The sequence below is a fragment of the Nyctibius grandis genome, chromosome 1 (assembly GCF_013368605.1).
Source record: "Nyctibius grandis isolate bNycGra1 chromosome 1, bNycGra1.pri, whole genome shotgun sequence".
NCBI classification, from domain to species: domain Eukaryota; kingdom Metazoa; phylum Chordata; class Aves; order Nyctibiiformes; family Nyctibiidae; genus Nyctibius; species Nyctibius grandis.
In genome coordinates, this window is record NC_090658.1 from 13,519,371 (window position 1) to 13,540,295 (window position 20,925).

Consider the following 20,925-nt stretch of genomic DNA (forward strand, 5'->3'; position numbering starts at 1 on the left):
TTCCCTCTTGCCAATGTAAGAAAAGTGCTGTTTGTCAGGGATCCAAATTTATAGATAATTTGGTGTCTCATCTCGGTTGTTTGCAGAAGCAAGTGCAAGAGGCAAAGGCATTCCATAAGTTTAAGATTGATGTGTTAGACCAGTAAGCAGAATGAAGTCCAATAATGAATTATTCAATATTTCATGCAAAAGTTCCTGTAGTGAGGTGTTTGGTTTTTTTTTTAGCTTAAAGGATACTTATTGCATGCACACTAGATTTAAATAATCTGCAAAAGCTTTTTTTTTTCTTCTTTGTGTATGTGGGACAAATGCATGCAGTTGTCCTGTTCTCAGTGACATTCCTGCATGTGCTTTTTGCTGGCTTTGAGCTCCAGTGTGAAAAATGTCCAGACCATTTCCAAATTCAAGAAATATTTGTAGCTACAGTTTATGGTTTATCCACCATCCAGTTAGGTTTATTTGAGATTATTTGTGTTTGCACGATTCACACTCAGTATTTTTTTATTGCTGTTGTCTTTCTTGTGGTGTGTAAACCAAGGGACTGTAGTTTCTGGAAGGCTGTGCACTGATCTGAAAGGTGCTGCTAGTCCAACAAGGCCAAAGACTGGAAGAGTTTAGCACAGGGTGCCTTTATTTTCACACCCTGTTAGACTTCTGGGTTCTTGCTCCTGGCCACATTACAGGGTGGATTGGTTCCCTCCAGCTGGTTTCACATTCTGCCTCCTTCCTCCAATGTCCTCAGCCCCACGTCCCCGCAGAGAGAGGCTAGGTGGGCAGTAAAGGCTCTTTTATTGACGGGTCAGAGCAGGGCTCGTTTTTGCAGTCCTACATAATGGCTGTCCCACGAAGTCCCTCACTTCGGCAGAGGCTGTAGCGGCATGCGCTGGGGGGCTCTGCTTTGTGGTGGCCCTTTCACTCTGGAAGAGAAGAAGGCATGTTTGGGCTGATGGAGAGAAGAGCAGGAAGCCTGACAGCCCCGATCCCCACTGGGCTGTCCCTTCACCTGCTGCCGCCCACAGACGGGGAATTGCAGGTGGTAGAGAGCAAGGTCCCCTGCTTCTCGGCAGAGCTGGTGTGCAGGGCAGGACAGAGCCGACTCACTGTGCCTTCTCCATGTCCTCGATGCCCTCAGGCAGGCGCACGTTGAGCGTCTCTGGGAGCAGGAAGGCCACCGAGCCGCAGCACACTGCTACACCACAGTACGTCACTTCGGGCAGGGACCTCCACACCTCATCCAGTAGAAACACAAGTGGGGCCAAAGCCCCGCCGAGGCGTGCCACGAAGGAGGTGTACCCCATCCCGTTCTGCCTGGAAAGGTAGGGCAGTGTGGTGGTGCAGACCACCACGAGAAAGAGATGGGTGCTTCTTTCATATCAGACCTTGGGAAAAAGTGCAGCCCCTTCCCCCTATTTTTCTATAAGCACTGAGGCTTCCCTCCCCTCTAGGTTTTTCCTCTGCCAGGTTTTTTTTTTGATTGTTTTTTTTCTTTTTTCCTATCTTCCTACAATGATGGTATTTCCCAGAGATCAACCGCAGCTACTATGAGAAATAGATTTATGTGTGTTATGAGAAAGAAGCTGCAGTTCCATGCTAAAAATATCTGCTCTAAAGTTGTTTCCACTTTGAATGTCTAAAACCCTGAGTGCATTTTCTACCCATCCCCTAGTAAGTCCTCCGATCTGCTGAGAGCAAACCAAAGTCCCTCCTTCACCCAGGTACTTCTAGGCAGGTGGCATGCACTAGAGATACCTGTGAGCACCTTTGGTCCTGCTGTAGCTATAAGCTCAGGAGAGCTTGGAGAGGAGGCCAAAAATAAGACCTGAGACCTACTCTGCTTACTGATTTTCAGCGAAGGGATGGTGTTTCACGCTGACAACAAGGATCCCAGGACCTACTTGTGCATATGCAGAGTAAGTACTGCAATCAACATTTTTGTTGAGTAAGAATCAACATTTTTGTCTTTATCTGTCAGAGTCTTTGAGCATGTAAAAATATGAACCAATCTGAGAAGCAAAGTAGCAGATCAGTGTGCCCACTTCAGTTTAATTATGCATCATTCCCCACATGCAACAGACCAGTGAAAGTTAAAGGAGTAACTGTCAGAGGAGGGTACTCCGGGCTGGGAGGGACAGAGGTGAAGCAAGCCACAAGGCCTGCTGTGATCCATGAGGGTTTTTTCAGACTCTCACAAAGAAACGAGCGAGGTGATTCCCTCCACCCGTCTCAGCTATATCCCAAACTATGCTGATGCTAAATCTGGTTTTATGTCACCATTACCCAGATATTTCAAATAAGCTCTCTTTTTCCTCCTGAAAGGCTAGTTAATCCCTGCTTTAATATCATCTGATATCCAGAAGACTGTCAGACATGTGGTAGTATGTGTCCCTTATAGAACTTGATATTTCACATGATTATTTTCAGGGTCTTTTAACAGCTGTTGGCAGATTATCACAGGGAACTAAGACTTTACTAAGCACAGATGACTATTGGGGTTGAGAAATCTTCCCACACAGAATGCTCCTCACCTTTCGATACATCTCCCTATCAACATAACCTAACCACACACAACCCAGGTAAAAAAAAGGGCAGCTTTGTTCCCCTTTCTTGGAAGTATGTGTAATCCCTAGAGCCTGCTACTTCTAGAGGCAAGGCAGCAGTCCTGCAGTCTTGCCAATGACATGTCCTGCTGTGCTGATGTCAAAGACTTGAGGGTGACATCCCAGTCAAAGACCTGAGGGTGACATCCCACCAAGGTTCTGGTTGTGCACTCAGGCGAGTGGCATCTCTTACCTCAGTACAGTGGGGTAGAGCTCAGAGGTGTATAAGAAGACGGTAGTGAATGCAGCTTCTGAGAAACCTTTGCCCATAATGGCTACTACAGAGCGCAAGGAGGTGAAGGCTAGGAGGAAAGAAAAGACATTTAGGACAATGGTCAAAGAGCAGCCTCTAGGAAGAAGCTTCTTGTGGCCTCAGGTAAAAGAAGGAAGAAGATTCAGTGCTTCCTACAGAAAAAAGAGGGAGCTCCATAGCCCTGGAGCTGCTGTCTCCAAAGTCTGGATCAGTAAGTTTGGTAATTGTTAGCCTGAGTGGGAGATGAACTGAGGAAAGGATAGGTCCTGACATTTCCCGTTGGGCAATGTCTGTAATAAAGACAGGCACTTCACCTTGCCATCACTGGACCCTTACTAGCCACTTCACAGTGACTGGAGACCATCTGTTGCCACCAGATATTAGGGCTAGCCCACATTAGTAACCTTCTCCCACAGATGCCCTTTAGGTGGAGGACATATCTATACAGAATTGCCTGTGGACAAGATCTGCAGTTCTCCTTCTCTAGCACTGCATAGAATGGAAGCCTCCCCTTTAGCAAGTACTGCATATAGCAGAAGAGTGTCTTACGCTTGGGAATGATGACATTGGCTCCTATGCACAGTCCAGTCAGGATGAGTGCCCAGGCCTGACTCTGCCGTCGTCCAACTCGATTCACCAGCACGTACATGATCATCTTGGATGGAATCTCAATGATGCCAAATACAAACTGGGAGAGATACATGTTGAGCCCAAAGCCAGTTAGGTTCAAGCTCATGCCGTAATAAGAGAAGGCAACACCGAACCTGCAAGGAGTGTGTGGAGATGGGGATTAGGGAAATCCAGCCGGGGAACTGCAGGACAAATCCCCTGTGTGAAGTGACACTGCTTACCACACAGCCCCAGAACACAGAGAGATCTTCCGCAGGACCGGTGTCCTGAACAAGCTGATGTAGGAGTAACTCTCTCCTGGCTTTTTGTCTGTTGCCATCCCTCTGAGGACCTGGGAGAGGTGGAAAGAAGGAAATAGCTCATCTGCTGTACTTGTAGGCTCCAGACATGAAACCCTAGACAGGCTGGGGCCTTTGCCCTTCCGAGCTCCAGCTCCACCTTGGATTTTCCATATGTTCCCATTGCAGAACAATTCTCTGGGCATACGTTGTCAGCGACACATCTTCCTACAACTTTATAGGTTGCCTACCATTTTAGACCTCTTTTTCTTCCCATGGCTTCTTCTTCCCTCTTACCTACATCCCTCTTACCTGCATACCCCATGTGGCAGAAAGAGTTGCAGAAAAATGGCAGATCATGGTGTTAGCAAAGTCAGTCTTGGCCAGTTCCACCCTCTTCCCCATGTGGTTGCCTGCCCTTGTGTCAGGTCTCAGACAGGAGCTAACAGTGAGCTGCATGCTTTATTCTCATGAGTGCATTTATATAAAGTGTGATTATTTATGCATCTGTTTATATCAATACAGAACATATAAAAAAGTCAGGCACTGAGAGGTGAGCCCTGCCCATAAGGAAGAAGAGAGTGCTTATTCACAAGGTCTTTTAGCAATTGATTGAGGGGTAACTACCAGGAGAGCTGGTAAGTTCTACTCACTGGCTGAGATGCAAGAGATTCACACAACTACATGTCTGCAATGCAGCTATACCTAAGCTAGTTGCCATAGTTGTGTAGATAATGGAGATCTCCAGTGGAAGTGATGGAGCAATTTTATCCTAGAGCAAACAACCGTGTTTGGTCAGAAGAATCACATGCTAGCCTCCATCGGCTATTCATTAGATGGCAGACTGTAAAGGAGACTGCAGACAGTGATAATGTGGACACCTAACACTGGAAGATATGAATTCCTCTCAGGACAGCCTTGCTTCAGCATGTCCAAACCCATCAGCAAATGCAGGGTAGGACAGTTAACATTGATTAGGTTATGAATCACAGGAAACCTCGAGGAGAGTCTGGTTAACTATTTCCATGTATTCTCAAAGCAATATTCTCCTCAGAGAAAGCAAATCCTCGGCAAAAGCTTTTGCGTACTTAATCCCAGCCACAGACTCACATAGGGAACCTACAACTTAGATGGATGAAGAGGGCCTGCAGCATCTTGGACCAGAGGATCATCTTCTCCAGTGCCTTGTCTCCAACAACATCCTGCAGCAGAGCCTACAGAAGAGCCAAGCAAGCATGTAGAGATATACCCTAGAAACGTCACCGCCTCCAGCTGTTCAGGGACTTTCTGGACCAGGCAGGGTGTCTGTCTGTTTAGCACCTCAATGATCCTTTCCCACATTATCTAGTGGTTTGTTGAGCTTATGTTTTTCTTTTATTTCTGTACACCCATCTCTGGATCTGGTAACTTTTGTTAATACTGTAGTATGGCAAGTAAGCTATTTTTTTCAAACTTTTTTTTTTACCTTTTTCACATACAAATAAAGTCTCTTCATCCAAATGCACAGGATGAATCATAGCACCGATAACAGACTACTTCTGCAACGCTGAGAATTTCAATATTAGATTCAAGTTACCCTGATGGCAGTCTGTCCTCTCTTTAAGTTAGAATCATAGAATCATAGAATCACAGAATCATTTAGGTTGGGAAAGAACTTTAAGATCATGAAGTCCCACCAGAAGCCTAACACAGCCAAGTCCACCACTAAACCATGTCCCTAAGCACCACATCTGCTCATCTTTTAAATACCTCCAGGGATGGTGACTCAACCACTTCTTTGAGCAGCCTGTTCTAATGCTTGATAACCCTTTCAGTGAAGAAATTTTTCCTGATATCCAATCTAAACCTCCCCTCGCACAACTTGAGGCCATTTCGTCTTGTCTATCCTGTTGCATGATTTGCTGTTAAAATGGGTAACATAAGACATTAATATGGAAAACATCTTCCACTATGTGGTGTTAGCCAGATTTCTTGGCATGCGGAAGGACAACTGGGAGAGCCAGAACAGGAAGAATCCCAAGAAACTTAAAATGCACATAATTCAGTGATGGCTGGGGAGGGAGGAGGGTGAGGGAATCTGCAGGCCTACAGCATCACCTACAATTAAGATGGTGATGAACAGTTATGGGGGCTGGGGACTTGCAGAAATATCTAATAAAAGAGAAATCCCAGCCCAGAGAGCTCTCTGGTTAAAAGAATTGTACAAAATGAAAGAAAGTGTTAGGAAAGGGAAGAGGATAGCTATAAGTAACAGTATATTTCACTAGGGAAGAGCTAAGATTTTATCACTGATTGCAAACTATTCTTTGCAGTTTTTGAATGAGTGACAAAGTTTTTCATAATGAAAAAAAGAATTTCACACTGGGAAATTCCTTAATCAATTCTATAAGACAATGCTATTAAACCTGAGAGTACGTCAGTAACGTGCTGTGCAATTATCTGGAGATTATATGTCTTTAAAAGTTCAGTCTTCTGAACTAAGGAAAATCAGCTGTTACCTTAGTAAGCCATCAGAACACACAGTTGCACAGTCAAGTCAATTAAGCAAACTACAATCAGGCAGTTCTGTGTTGCCCGCATGTCTGGATATTGACAAGAAAAAACAAGTATGTCCCTATAAACCTCATGAATCCAGCAAGGTGTCACCATAGAATCATAGAATGGTTTCGGTTGGAAGGGACCTTAAAGATCATCTAGTTCCAACCCCCCTGCCACAGGCAGGGACACCTTCCACTAGACCAGGTTGCTCAAAGCCTCGTCCAATCTGGCCTTAAACACTGCCGGGGAGGGGGCATCCACAGCTTCTCTGGGCAACCTGTTCCAGTGTCTCACCACTCTCACAGGAAACAATTTCTTCCTAATATCTAATATAAATCTACCCTCTTTCAGTTTAAAACCGTTCCCCCTCATCCTATCACTACATGCCCTTGTAAAAAGCCCCTCTCCTGCTTTCCTGTAGGCCCCTTCAGGTGGAAGGCTGCTATAAGGTCTCCCCAGAGCCTTCTCTTCTCCAGGCTGAACAGCCCCAACTCTCTCAGCCTGTCTTCATACGAGAGGTGCTCCAGCCCTCTGATCACCTTCGTGGCCCTCCTCTGGACTCGCTCCAACAGCTCCATGTCCTTCTTATGTTGGGGGCCCCAGAGCTGGACGCAGTACTCCAGGTGGGGTCTCACGAGAGCGGAGTAGAGGGGCAGAATCACCTCCCTCCCCTGCTGGCCACGCTTCTTTTGATGCAGCCAGGATACGATTGGCCTTCTGGGCTGCAAGTGCACATTGCTGACCCACATGCAAGACCTTGCATTTGGCCTTGTTGAACTTCATGTGATTTGCATGGGCCCACCTCTCAAGCCTGTCAAGGTCCCTCTGGATGGCACTGCAAGCCTTTCTTGATCGTGGTCTAGTGGTCACAGTATGATGTGACTTGGTGCAAGGCTGGGATAGTGGGGAAGCCCCAGCTACATTTCCTAACCCTAAGAATGGTAAGAGAGTGCAAGCCTATGTCCTTCCTGGTGAAACTCTGCATTCTGAAAAAAAGAGTCATCAGCCAAGGCTGTGAAAGAGGTTATAACTTGTTATTTTTACATATTTAGTCAGAGCTACTGGCTTAATTAAAGGCATGGAAGAGCCACACTCAACTCCTGTCTGCCACAAACAGTAAATTCATAATTTCTCACAACTCTCACAGAAACAACATGTTTCTGTTGTAAATCAAAAGGGCTAATCACCTCTTCAACAGACATTAAGAAATTGCTTTTAAAAAATGGCATGCTGGCCAGGATAAGACAGCGGTGTGGATGCAAGAGCACGCAGAGGTGAAGCTGGACCAGGACAGCAAAGTACAAGGCTCCTGTGCTGGTGGCAGGGGTTTCCCATCTCCCTCTTTTGATAAGAGGAAAACCAATGGACGTTAAAGGAAAGATTGATGTTTAATGAACCACAAGCTTCCATATGCACTAGATTTCACAGCTGAGCTTTGTTGCTCTTGAGAAGGTCGAGACAAACCATGTGGACCAAATTAGTCAGACGTGACAGATGTGCAGCCATCCAAGCCTGGCTGTGAAGGGTTGTTGTGAGCACTGACTATGCTCTGGTGTCTCTCCAAAGGGAGAGGCTACCTTCTGCCTGGCCCTTGAGTCCTCCCTAGAGCTGGGATGTCACTTGAGCTTATCACCGTCCCCTGGAGTCACCAGAGTGTCCTTAAGTAAGCATCATGGACCAAGGTCTCAACATTTGTGAGACTGAATGCGAAAAAAACCTTTTTAAGATAGAACTGAGCACAAGATGAAGATCTCCAGATCAGCCTCATACCTTGAGCTTTGGAGCTGAAAATAGGTGGCTCTTTTTTAGGGTTCTCCTTCCCCTGTATTTGTTCAGTCATCTGGCTGAGCATCTTCACTCCATCCTTTGCACCTCTGAGGTCAAGCAAAAATGGATTCAAACCAGTGGGTACATGCCTACTTTGCCCAACGCCTCACCCTTGCAACGTTCCTTTAAAACTGCTGGCAGAGCCATGACTGACTTGAGAGCAGAGCTTTCGCTAGGGGAAAAGGTTGATCATGCCAAATGTTCTCTGCACCCCCATTCACCACTGGGGCAGTATGGCTGACAATCTTCCAGTTTCATATGTACACTAAATGCAGCCTGAGGTGGACTAGCCTTTACATTTCTGGATAACACTACATGCAGTATCTCAAGTGCAATATGAGAGAAAATATGCTAACTACATGCTACTAATGCATGTCTGCTTTCTGCTAGCACTGTGCCAACACTTGGCAAACACTATGGCAACCAAGGAGGCAAACACTAAGCTGCACGAATTGCTCGTTCATCTGCACACTCTCCTGCCTGTTATGGGAGTGATGCCTCTGCCTTATTTTTCCAGGCTGTGCTTCTCTCATGCTGCCTATTTAGTCCAGTGTCCAGTGCATTGAGGCTTCTTGTCATGGCAATAATGAATGGAAAGACAGCCCACCTAATGAAGGGGATTTCTGGCCTTATGGAAGCTGAGGTGCGGCTTTATCTTTATGAGTGGATGTAGTTGCTTTCCAGAGTAAAGTGTAGCATGGCTCCCTGTGGACCACAGTGCCTCACAGATCACACTGCAGGCTGAGCATTGCTTCAGGTATCAAATAAAAGTAAAATAGAGAGAGAGAAAATGGGAGAGGAAGAACATGTGTGTCTGGATCTTCAGTTTCTCACCTCTGGTGAGACAGCGAAGTCTTTCCTTCTATTCATTCTTGCACATCTAAGCAGATGCCTGTGAGCTTGTTTCACTTTGCCATTGGCTATGAGCCACCGGGCAGACTCTGGAACCCACCTGGTGTGAAGAGAGAAGACAGTGTTCCTGTTGGTGCACCATGTTTTCCACCCCACATATGTGGCCCTGGCCAAAGAGAGGGGGTCTTCTCTATGAGACTTCAACCTCAGCTAAAAATATCAACTGTGGTGCATGAGAATGAGAGTAAGGGGACACCCTGTTACATGTACGTGTTGTTCTCCCCTTGAAGGAGTACAATCTGCTAATTGAAGTATGTCTAGCCAAAATTTTTATCATGTGATCTGTGATCAAAGCTTGAATTTTCTGAGCTTGAAGTTTCAAACTCTTATCAATTAAAATTGGCCCTGGAGAGTTTATATTTACAGATTCATGCTTTTTGGGACTCTTTAAACTTTGAAACTGTAGGATATAAAAAAATTAATATGTAGAAAGGATTTAGTAAGCTCTATACTTACTTTGTTAATTGCTAAAATTATTTGGTTTTCACAATAATCAAAGCCTTCTGCACAAGACAGTCAACTGGGGTCTAAGTCATTGAGGCTGTGGCCCCCAGTGAAGTATCCATGATAGCCATTGAGCGACAAGGGATGCTGTACTACTGTAGAGCTAATTAGCAACTCTGAGAGGTCTGCTTAGCAGACCTGTGTAAGGTGAGAGTCCTGTGACTCTTATTTTTCTGTCTGTTCCAGCAAAAGATCCAGCACTTGTCATAAACTAGCATCTGCAACTCCCTCTTCTTGGACTTGTCTGATCTTGTATCTGGTTGCAGTTCATGGCTACATGGTCCTGTTTGGCCTGGAGCTTCCCAGGCCACTGTGCAGCCCATCTGGCCTAGAGTGTATATGGTGTTTTGTGGGTCTGCATAGCAGTCAGGGTCCAGAAGACATTGGAAATACCCCACAGTGGCCATGTTCTGCTAGAGCAGCCAACACCTACCCAAATCTGTCCCCTGAGAGAAGCAGAAAACAGGATCTACTGTTCTCATGGAGACTTTCAGCTGAGCATCCTGTGCAGTCAGTGGGAGGACTTACAACCTTGAAGAAGTGTGTGGGTATGAGGTCTACTGAGGTCACATAGCTGTCAAAAATCTCTCACTGGAGTCTCCCACTGGAGTGGTCTGAGACCAATTCCCTGTAAGCTGTTGGTGATGAATGTGCCCTAAATCAGGTTACAAAAAAACCTAATGAACAACTACTGTCACTATTCAAGCAGTAGCTGAAAAGGATGTGTAGAGCAAAAACATTTGCAGAACTGGTCTTCTGGAAAGTTTTCAGCTCCTTCCCATAAACTTATAGCCCAATGCACCTTGGGAAATATACGGAGTGAAAGATGGCTTTTTGCGCTCATTGCCACCATCTGCAGAGTATAATATTATGTCTTTTGGTTGTCTAATGTCTCAACTGCGTTCTGACATTGTGTCAACAATATCTACAGTGTGCTAAATTAGATTTTGATTCCATACTTAAGGGACTTTTAATTGTCCAACAATCACTGACCTCTTGGGTGCTTGAATTTTGATCAGATGACAGTATAATTTGTTGGAGAACTAATCTCCATAAAAGGCATTAACATAAGAGAAAAGAAAATCGTCTATCATGGAAAGGGTGGGTCCAAATGTATATGTGAATTTCAGCACTTCCCAGGACTCAAATTTTTTATGGCTGGTTGTCCTAGAGAAAGAGCAGAACAACTAAAACTATAAAGTCATCAGAACACATATTTTAGTTGTGTTGGACTTGATCAGGAAAATATCAGATGTTACTCTGCCAGAAAACCCTCATCACCAATGAAACAGTAGATCTTTTTTTGAGCAATTGATTAACAACAGCATCAGTTTATATCCCATTTTTCATAAGTATTATTTGGGATTTTTCTGCTAGATCTGTGCAGCTATTTAATCTGCTGCTTCATGCTGATGGACAGACATAGTAAGCAAGCAAACCATAGCCTCTAGAAGCCTCTTTGCTGGCAGCTGAAAGGCACTTTAGCATTTGAATGTCACTCTTTCTGCTCAGCGATTATGCATGTAATTTTGGGGCCCATGTATCTAACAATCAGAGCTTATTCTACATGGTTTCCACCTAGAGCTCCCCATCGCCCTGAGACACATCTGTGATTTCTGCAGTGTGATCCAGCACCACACCAATGTCCAAGAGGAACTAAACAACCACCCTAAGGTGGAGGAGACTCAGACCCCCATTTCTGAATGTTTTCAGAGGGGCAGTTGTGGGAATACCTGCTTGCTTATTTCAACACGGGACTTTTGTCCAGCCAGGAAATGGAGCTGCTTATTCAAAGGACTGTTTCGGATCATCGAGTAAGTTGATCCAATACACTTCACATTACAGTCACAGTATCAGTGAATTGACCCTGTATTCTAGTATGTGTTACTACATGAAAAAAAAGAAGAAAAATTAGTTTCTTTGATTAAATGAACCATCTCCCATTTTAAGGCTTATGAGATGTCAGGTATTTCTTAAAAAAAGGCTACAGGGGGGCAACAGCCCACAGAAACTGGATGTAATTGACCCATCAGGATGGTTATACAGCTGAGAAAGGTCATGGGAAGTGCAGAGATAAATGCACCTGACCTAGTAGGCAGATGTCATTGGCTTATATGGAAAAATTGGTACCAGAGGTATCTTCCCCAATGAGATGGGGACAGAGGATGGATAAGTTATTTATCTTGAGTCTACCTGGGATTAATGCCAGGGATCTGGCCTGGCCCTGCCTCCCTGTATTGGGATGTCTTTGCTTGCTCTGAGCCATGTCTGACAGTGCTTGCAGCACCAAATCCTTCTCCTTTGTGCTGCAACTTGTCCACCAAATGCCTGGCTGCAGCCCCAGTCCTGCCTCCTCCTTGTCCCCAAAGCAGTGGTGCGACCTTGGCTCCTGGCCTTGTCGGAGGTGAGGAGAGATGAAACCCAGGCTGCTCCAGTTTTCAAGAGCTGCCATGCCTGGGCAACCTGAGTGCAGGACACAGACGAGTCCTGCTCCTCTCTGGGTTGCTGGAGCCAATCCTAGGATCAGTGTTGCAACATTTGCTACGCTCACAGAGCAGAGGAGGCAAATAATAACCCGCTCCCATCCCCAACAGCCGTCCGGCTGCAGGTCGTGGCACTCACCACAGGCAGACGATGCTCAGGAGACAAGGTCCTGTTACAGCTACTAATAGCCAGTGCCATTCCCTCATGAAGTACGCTACCATGGCCAGTAGCATGTTCCCGATGCTCCAGAAGATGCTAGTCAGGACCCCAGAGAAAGTGCGGTGCTGTATGTCCACCCACTCCATCCCTGCAAAAGGAGGCAGCGTTCAGCTGGGACACATAGGACTTCTTCAGGAAGGGGTCTGCAGGGCTTTTTAACAAGGGCAAAGTGAGGTAACATTCCTGGTCTTCTCCTCCAGGGGGGTTCCACTGTTTGGCCGACATCTGGCACATTTAAAAAGTTCATCCACAATTCTTAACCTCTTGCAAAGCTGTAAGCAACTAAAATAAAGCCTTAAAAGAAGAAATACTGGACATATAGTAAGAAACTGCTAAAAACACCTTAGGTGATGTTTTTTTAAATCCTATTCAATAGCATTCAAATGGTCGTCTTCAACAAACTGATAATTTTTTCCCCTAACCATTTTGCCTGCAGAGTTTCCCATTCTCTGCCCACTTATTATTCCAGATGAAAGAAATATATTAAGATTGCCATTCATGTGGAATCTACACAACATAGATACTAATGCACATGTAAAGCCAGAACAGATGGTGCTCTCCTTGTTTGTGTGCGTGAAGTAAAAGCCAATTTTCCTCCAAAGATCTGGACATCTTGCTACAACCTCTAACAATCAGAAATATCCCCCCCAAGCTCTCCTTTGCCTGGCAGGCATCAACCTTTACAGCAATAAAAAAACATAGCAGGCCTTGGGATTCGTCAGGTCTTGTGTGGACTTTCACAGTATTGAAGCCATCTTAGCTTGATTTTGGCTGTATGTGCAAAAACCCTGGAAATTTTTCCTGCACCTGTAACTTGCTGTTGGGTACAATGAGTCTTGCCTAGTACGTCCCATCTGTATCTACAGAATCATCCAGTGCTCTGTTGGGTACCCTGAAGTTTTTTTTTTACTATGTAATTACCTAAATTATTCAGCTTCAGTTTTGCCTAGCTCTGTATGAATTTTTTTTTTTTTTTTTTTGTGGTTCTTTCCCCCCATTACTTTCTGAAAAAGCAGATTGGGAACATATGAAAACTGTGAGCAAATTCAAGACTGGGGAGGTAGAAACACCCCATGAATGACACACCGTCCTCCTCCTGCTGAGGACATGGCAATGCTGATGAATTGTCTTAACAGTGTGTTTGAAGGGTGAGAACTCAGTGTCAGAGAAAAGGGGCAGATATTTGGTCTATGGCTTTTATTACACTACTGATGATCCTTAGCAGGAATTGGGTAGCATGGATTGCAAGTGTTAACGTTGTAACAGAAATACTAATAAGTGGTTGTTATATTTGGAGTAGACTGTTAAAGCATTAATTAGACTAACAGAAGATTGTAATTCTTTGATCCTTCCAAGAGGGATGTTGTTTTGGCTGCCCGTAGTAAAATTGCACACGCAACGATTTCCAAACTCCTGTTCCTACTAGCTCTGCCCTGTCTGGTAGACAAGACCCTACCTACCCACTGCCTGTCAGAAGTCCCCCCATACAACTGGGCACACACAAATCCCCACATACTTACCCAAAGGCAATACAATAAGGGAGACGCCGCTCAGGGCCACCCCGGTGAGGGTCCGCGTGATGACCAGCATGCTGTAGGAGACGGAGGCGGCGCTCAGCATCCCAAATACGACAGAGCACACAAGTGACAGCAGGAGCATGGCTTTCCGTCCGAACCTGCCATGAGCACAGGCTGGGTTACAGCAGCTGGAAACTTGTCCCAGGAGCAGGGTTTGAAATGGGGCAAACCAGAGACTCGAGAAGGAAAATGAAAATATTGCCCGCTCTGCAAAAGAGCGCAAGATGCAATGCCCCAGAGAGGGGAAACAGATCTGGATATAGCCAGTGCCACAGTGGTGCAATCCCATTCAGAGGGCCAGCCCCCCAATGAGCGTCGGGCACGAGGCTCTCCAATGGAAAGATCAGCACTGATCAAAACAATATATGGGGCTCCCCTGTTCAACACCATCATCAAAAGCAGCGGTCAGCTTGAAATCCCATGCTGCTGGCACACGCTGCTCCCTCCAACATTTGTCCCCATGCCTGGCTCAGCATGTCCTCCTCCCATGGATCACTCAGGACCAACCACCGCGACCACTCTTGAGGAGGAGAGAATCGTGACACTTTCACCCCAATCCTTAGAAGGAAAACAAAGATCCCAAAGGAAAATAAAAGGAATCCAATTGTCAGCCCACATGTGCAAATGATGTCCTAAGGGGTCTATGAGGAATCTGCTAGGAGGTCATTCCCCAAGGGTTTTGGAAGTTGTGGGACCATCTTACCCCTGGTGCAGAGTCCTGTGTGGAGAGTGTGGAGTAATATAGAAAATCAAATACACACAATGGACATGTATACACACACACAAACATACAGAAATACGTGTGTATGTATTTCTACACAACCTATGAAAATCTAAAAATCAAAATGAAGCACAAGGCATTAGTCTTCTGATGAATATCAGCACTGCATGTGACGAAAGCTCAGGTTCAGACTGGAGTAGTAAATTAACCATGTAAACAGGTAATGTTCAGTCTATAGGCACTGAAATCCTGGTCTGATTCTGGCATTAAGGCTCTCTTAGTGGCCACCTGAGAAGGATGGTGGCAAGAATGATTGCTCCAGGGGAAAAAGTGATGTGCCAGGACATAATGCCACAATAACATTCCTAAAAATGATCATCAAATGACTTAATGCAGGAGCTAGTTAATGAATCTAGTGGAGAAAAAACAACTCGTGGCTTGGGCCCAGGAAGTTTGCTGGATCTGCTTTGAAATGTAAACAGAGACAGTTTGCAAAAGTCATCGTAACGCCCCTGGGTTGGAGCAGCAAACATCCAGAAACACACCAGAGCTGGATCTGGTTTCCAACAGGGTAACTGCCTAAGAAAGAAGATACATTTTTTTAAATGAAGATTTTTCTTGCAAATACAGTAAGAAGGATATAAAATCGTAAGATTCCCTGTAGGGTGCAAGGCAGCTATTTATGGACCCATTACTAGACTCTCCCAGCAAATGCATGCCACCTGCTAGGGAAACCAGAGGCAAGCTGGCAGGATTGAACTGCAGGCTACAGGGAGGCTGCTAGAAATAATGCTGTTAAAATTGTCTTCAGAGGGAGAGGCAGGAAAGCACAACCTCTGAAAGATTACACGTAGAAAATATCATAAAATGAGCAAACTGCACAGGCATAAAAGTTAATGAAAAAGCCATTTCCATAAATATCCCAATCTGGAAGTCTGCCAAAGCATCATACAGCCAATCCAGTACAAGGCCAAGGTACAAAAGGAGTGTTTGGAAAAGAGCAGACAATAACAGGAACAATGTATATATATTTTTTTGTATATATATGTTCACAGTGAAGTCTGTTGGAGGGTTTACCAGGGTAAAATTTGTCAGTAGAGATGTTCTCAAATCCAAATGTCTGTAGAGGCTTAGGAGAAAATGAACCTGAACTGTAGCAAAATGCCAGGACCGGATGGTTTTCACCCTGGAGCACCAGAGATGAAATCTCTGCATTACTGTGGGCACAAAGAAGTGGAACCTCTTCTCTGCTAGAGAAAGGGAAGGTTGCTAATGATACTCAGCTTTTAAGTGGTCTTAAAAGGCAGGTGGCTCTGCTCCAGGCTGCTCACAAGGGCACAGCTTGCTGTCAGACCCTTGTTAGCTGCCACTTCAGCAGACTGAAGGGTCCTGGTCTGGCTAATTGGAAGTCAAGCCATAACTTGGTCTTTCTTGTTAGCTTCTCCGAATTTTCTCCATTTCTTCTGCATGCTTTTGAGAAGGGGAAGGAGGGTGAAGGGAAATCAAAACCGCACACAGTATTCAAGATGTGGGGCCACCATGCATTTACATGTTACTGCATAGTGATGTTCTCTTTAATTTTATATTCCTTACCTAATGATTCTTAATTTTCCATTTGCTCCCCCAGCTGCTACTCATTGCTGAGTGGATGTTTGCCTAGAGCTGTCTGTCGTAACCCCAAAGTCTTTCTCCTGAGCAGCTAAGGTCAGCTCAGAGGCCTCAATTTTAAGTGAGAAGTTAGAATTGTTTCTCTCTTTATTTTAATTTACCCTGAAATTTTGTCTTCTGACGCTCCCATCCAGTCACACAGCTCTTTAAGCACTGTCTGCAGTTCTCCACACTCAGATCTCATCTCTACCAGCCTGGTCACTCAGCATCACCTCGTCAGTCGCTCCTTTCTCAGATAATTTATAAATGTGCTGAAAAGCACACAAATCCAAGCACAGGTCTCCCTCCATAGTCACAACTGAACACTTGTATCTCCCCTCTCCTCTCTGGCTTTTAATCAATTATTTAGCCATGCAGAAACCTTCCTTCTTATCCTAGGGCAGCTCAGTTTCTTTAGGAGCCTTTGTTAAGGAAACTTCTTGAAATCCATGTAGATGGTATCTCCCCTGTTCACGCGCCTGTTAGCACATTCAAAGAAACCCAGTATGTTTGTAAGGTGTGGATCTTTTGCAAAAACCTTGCCGATTCTTCACTAGCGTGTCATATCCAACCATGTGGCCACTGACTCAATCTTTCAGAATAGTTTCTGCTAATTTGCCTGGTACAGATAGATGTCAGGCTACCTGGGGTGTAGTTCCCGACATCTTTTTTGGAAACCAGTGCAAAACTGATTTGATACATGATACCTTCCCAGCCCTGTGGAGGTCACACAATGCCAGCAGTGTTCCAGCTTTTTTCATCCCAAGGGTCCTGTAGGGCTCTAGGATGACCACTCCCTGCTCCTGGCAGTTCACTGGCATCCACCTGATGTATTTCTGTATGCCTTCTTTTACCAGCTTATTTCAAAGCTCCAGCTCCAGCATCTGCCCCTACACATTCTCCCACTGTGAGCACAAACTCATTTATGTCTCACACTACAGCCTTTTTGCTTCCAGATGCTCCTTTTATGCCTTGATCTTCTACTGGCTCTTCCCTGTCACAACCCATTTGAAAAATAAATTATTTTTCGTTTTGCTCTAGCAGAGACCTTCTCTTCTGCCTTATTTTTAACTGCTCCTTTTTGTGATTCGGAATTTCTTTCCCTCCAATTGTGCTATAAAACCATTTCAGATACAAAGCCAAGACACACAGTTTGAAGATCAGCCAGGTGTCTTGGATCCTTGCAAAAGTATACTGATATATTCGTATGCAAATATACGGATGTAAAGATTCCCATCTTCAGCGCTAAGTCTCTGGGTGCTTCATACTGTGAAGCTGGTTCCCCTCTGCTGTGCAGTGATTTTGTAGCATGCTGTACGCTAATGCTTGTTTGCTCCCAGAGGAAGGAAATTGGGAAGCTCAGGCGTTGAATAACGAATGGCGTACAGCGGATAGCACATCCTGATTGCATGCCTGCACTATGTATTCTCTGGTAGGTTTCCTGGTTCTGCTGCTTGCAAAAATATTTAATTTCTTAACTGATGCCCTTTCTAGTTTATTACTCTGATTTTTTCAGGTTTACATTATCACATTCTAACGTTTAACCAGAGAGAGCAGATTTGTTCCTGTTTTCCTCATTGCCTCAGCTCTTCCTCAGGGAATGCCTCCCTGCTTCTAATAACCTCCTTTACCCTGCTTCTCTAGAGATGACGGAGTCAGTTTTTGCTTTCTGGAGACTCTGTTTTCAGCTATGACATGCACTTGCTCCGAGCCCCTCACTTGGGTGTCCTTAACCAATTTCCATGTATTTGCAAGAGCTAACTCTTCTAGCCTCATGTTTTGGTTTCCTTTAGCTGTCTTTCTCCTTTGTTAGACATTTATCTTTTCTGAAACCAGTTTCACAGACAGTGGATTTTTTCAATTTTTACTGTTCCTGCAGCAATGCTGACCACAGTGTTGTGGTCATTGCTGCAGTGTATCTTATTCCTAACCAGGGCCAGAGCTGCTTCTCTGGTGGGCTGCAACTGGCTGATCCATGGAGTATTTAGCCCCTGCATTGCTTCCCAATGGGACTTTAATCCAATTTTCACGTGGGAGACTGGATTCTCCCTTTACGGTTGTGTTTTCTCCTTTCTCTGCCCCCCTGATTGCCTTTTGCAGGTCACAGGTTTGTGAAGTTCTCGTCATGAATCTGAAGCCCTGGAGGAACAGCCTGAAAGGGGTCAAACCTGTCTGAAAGGTATCCGAATACCACGGCCCCCACCGTAACGCCAATGAAGAAGAAGGTTGCGGTTGCCTGGTTCAGTCCACGCTGCTCGCACACGAGGTCCCACTGAAACACAAGGCCACAATGAGACTTAGTGCCCAGCTGTCTTTTCACACCCCTTCCCTCTGGTGGTCAGCTATCGTGTCTTGCAATTGATATTGGCTAAATCTGACTGAGGGGTAGAATCCTGCACTAAACTGCACATAGGACAACGCTGGGAGTCCTGAAAAATGTAAAGCTGCAACTTACAAAACTCAGACGCCTCCCAGTTATCTATGCCCACTGTGGCAGCCTCTCTGTGGACACTTGTTGGGCATCAGAAAGCTTTCCTGGGGACCACTCATTGTGGAGAGATCCCCTTTTTCCTCTCCTGACCCCTGTGATAGCTGCTCTCAGCCTGCTTGGGTGCATGTCTCCTTCTGTCATGCTCCTGGGATTGCCCTGGTGAGATGGGTGTGTGCAGGGTGCCACAGTGCCGTGAGCTTGAGACCGTGCCTCAGCCTTCACGAGAGTCATGTTGATCTCCAGTTACTGTTGCACTGACCAGTTTCCTTTGAAGTTGTCTGTGCAGGGAGGAAGGAGGGCAGAGGGGGAGTCAGACCAAATTCTTGCTCCTGATGCTAGCTTACTGATTTCTTACTGAGAAGTTGGTCTAGACATTCTTCCTAATTAAGTTAATGAGCATCATTTTACTTTCTTGGAGGTGCAAATGCTGCTAATCATTACTGAATGGTGTGCCCAAGCTGCGGAGTTAATTTTCTGTATGTGCAAACTTGGCAAAACTTAATTTAATCATCAACCCAGCCTCACAGCCTCTCTGACAAGGCCAGCCAGACCTTAAGCAACCTTTTCTGCTGCAAGAGCAAAAGATGCCAGAGAAAGCCCCGTCTCCTTGAACATGTCCTGGGGCTGCTGCACCATGGGTGCAGCATCACGAGGCTCCATGCTCAGCATCCTTGCTTCAGAGCACCTCCCCTGCCTTTTCCCCCAAGGGTGCTTTACACCTTTCTGCCTGAAACAGTGCAGAAATCAGGTACAGACCTGGTGCACATCTGACCCTTACCTCTGTGCCTGCCAAAACCAGGGGTGGTTGGGTGGTGGGGAGGAGGCACCAGCTCTAGGTTAAGACTTGGCCCTGCTCTCACTGAGACAGTCAGCTGCTATCATTTCAAACCCACCCATGCCCCTTTTGTCTGACCAAATTGTCCCCTTCCCTAAGACCTCCCGTGCTTTGGGCCACCTTTCAAGGAAGGTAAAGCATTAACACCCAGAGGTATCACTGTAGCCTTAGCAAAGCATTTCAGAAGGCAAGTGGTTAATGTTTGATGGGCAGGGACCTTGGGCAGGCTCAAGGTTATGGCTGGCCAGCATGCTGCATCTCAGTGGGAGGCCCTTGGAGAGCACATTTGGCTTGTCAGCAAGAGACCCTGGTGGTAAGAGAAAAGAGGCAGCATGATCTTGGGAAGAAGAGGGGAAGCCGGAGATCAGTGAGGAGGGGTAGCCAAGGGAATAGAAGTTACAAAGTGTTTGGAAAATCAAGAAAGCAAGTCATAGCCTCATATGAAATCCTGATAGGGTGTAATCCTGTGCAAATGCCATGTGGCCCAACAGGGAAAATCCTATCAGTGTGTCTTCCCCCTGCCCCCTCCAATCTCTCAATCATCTGGAGAAATTAAGATGCTTATAATGAGAAATGTTGGCTTCTAACTACAATCTAAGCAAGATGCTTGTAATAATAATAATAGATGTTGGCTTCTAACTCCGAGCTTCAGAGAGCTTCCCCATCCCAGGCAATCTTCTCTAAACAAGTCCTTTCCACTAGTTAAAATGCAAAGATTCCCCTCTGACTCTGTGCACCCAGTGAACACCTCTCCATCTGCTCCTCAAAACACTGAGCTAACTTCATTTTTGGCTAGATCACAGGCCAGGCATTACCTGGGTGGAGATGGTGGAGGTGAACTGTGAGTGGTCATAGACCCATCCGTGTTGGCAGTGCTGGATGATGGAGTTGTTTTCTGGTTGCAGAGACGAATTGAGCAGCAGGTGAAACTGAGGCTGTGAGAACATCTCACAGGACCTGAAAGTGCCGTCGGGCTCCCGGGGGATGCTGATGAGCAGAACTTCCTCCATGGTGAGGTTCACAAATGCCGCTTGGTGTGGAATTGCACAGTGATGAGAGGGGGTAGCAGCAAGAAAATTGTGCAGCAGGAAATGCATGGGAAGGTTGATTCTTGGGAGGCAGAGGATAAACAAAATCAAAATCTGGAATCTGCCAAAGCCACCAATTTCCAGCAAGAGATCCTCAAATTTCATCTTTTCTATGGAGTTTGCTGATTCAGAGCAGCTATGTACCAAGGAGCAGCAACATGAGCTTGGCAAGTGGTCTCTGTCCTTAGAGCTCAACTTCCCATGGCTTTTCATACAGCCGCTTCATTGGACTTTGAGACCGTGCCGAACAGTTGTCAAAAGTCACAGTGAAACTCTCCATTTGGGGTAGAGCCAAAGAAATTATCCTGTGTGCACACAACACAT

The 20,925-nt window shown here is 45.6% G+C and overlaps 1 protein-coding gene across 1 annotated transcript; it reads right to left on the reverse strand.

The window, feature by feature from the left end:
* Positions 1-853: 853 nt before the first annotated feature.
* On the reverse strand, positions 854-20,706 carry SLC22A7 (solute carrier family 22 member 7). The gene is made up of 10 exons (XM_068412546.1): positions 20,329-20,706; positions 18,356-18,459; positions 13,763-13,917; positions 12,162-12,330; positions 8,958-9,075; positions 3,702-3,811; positions 3,400-3,614; positions 2,791-2,899; positions 1,102-1,308; positions 854-917 (listed from the first exon to the last, which is right to left on the reverse strand). Exons 1-10 carry the CDS (start codon positions 20,704-20,706, stop codon positions 854-856), a joined length of 1,629 nt encoding a protein of 542 aa, XP_068268647.1.
* Positions 20,707-20,925: the final 219 nt, after the last annotated feature.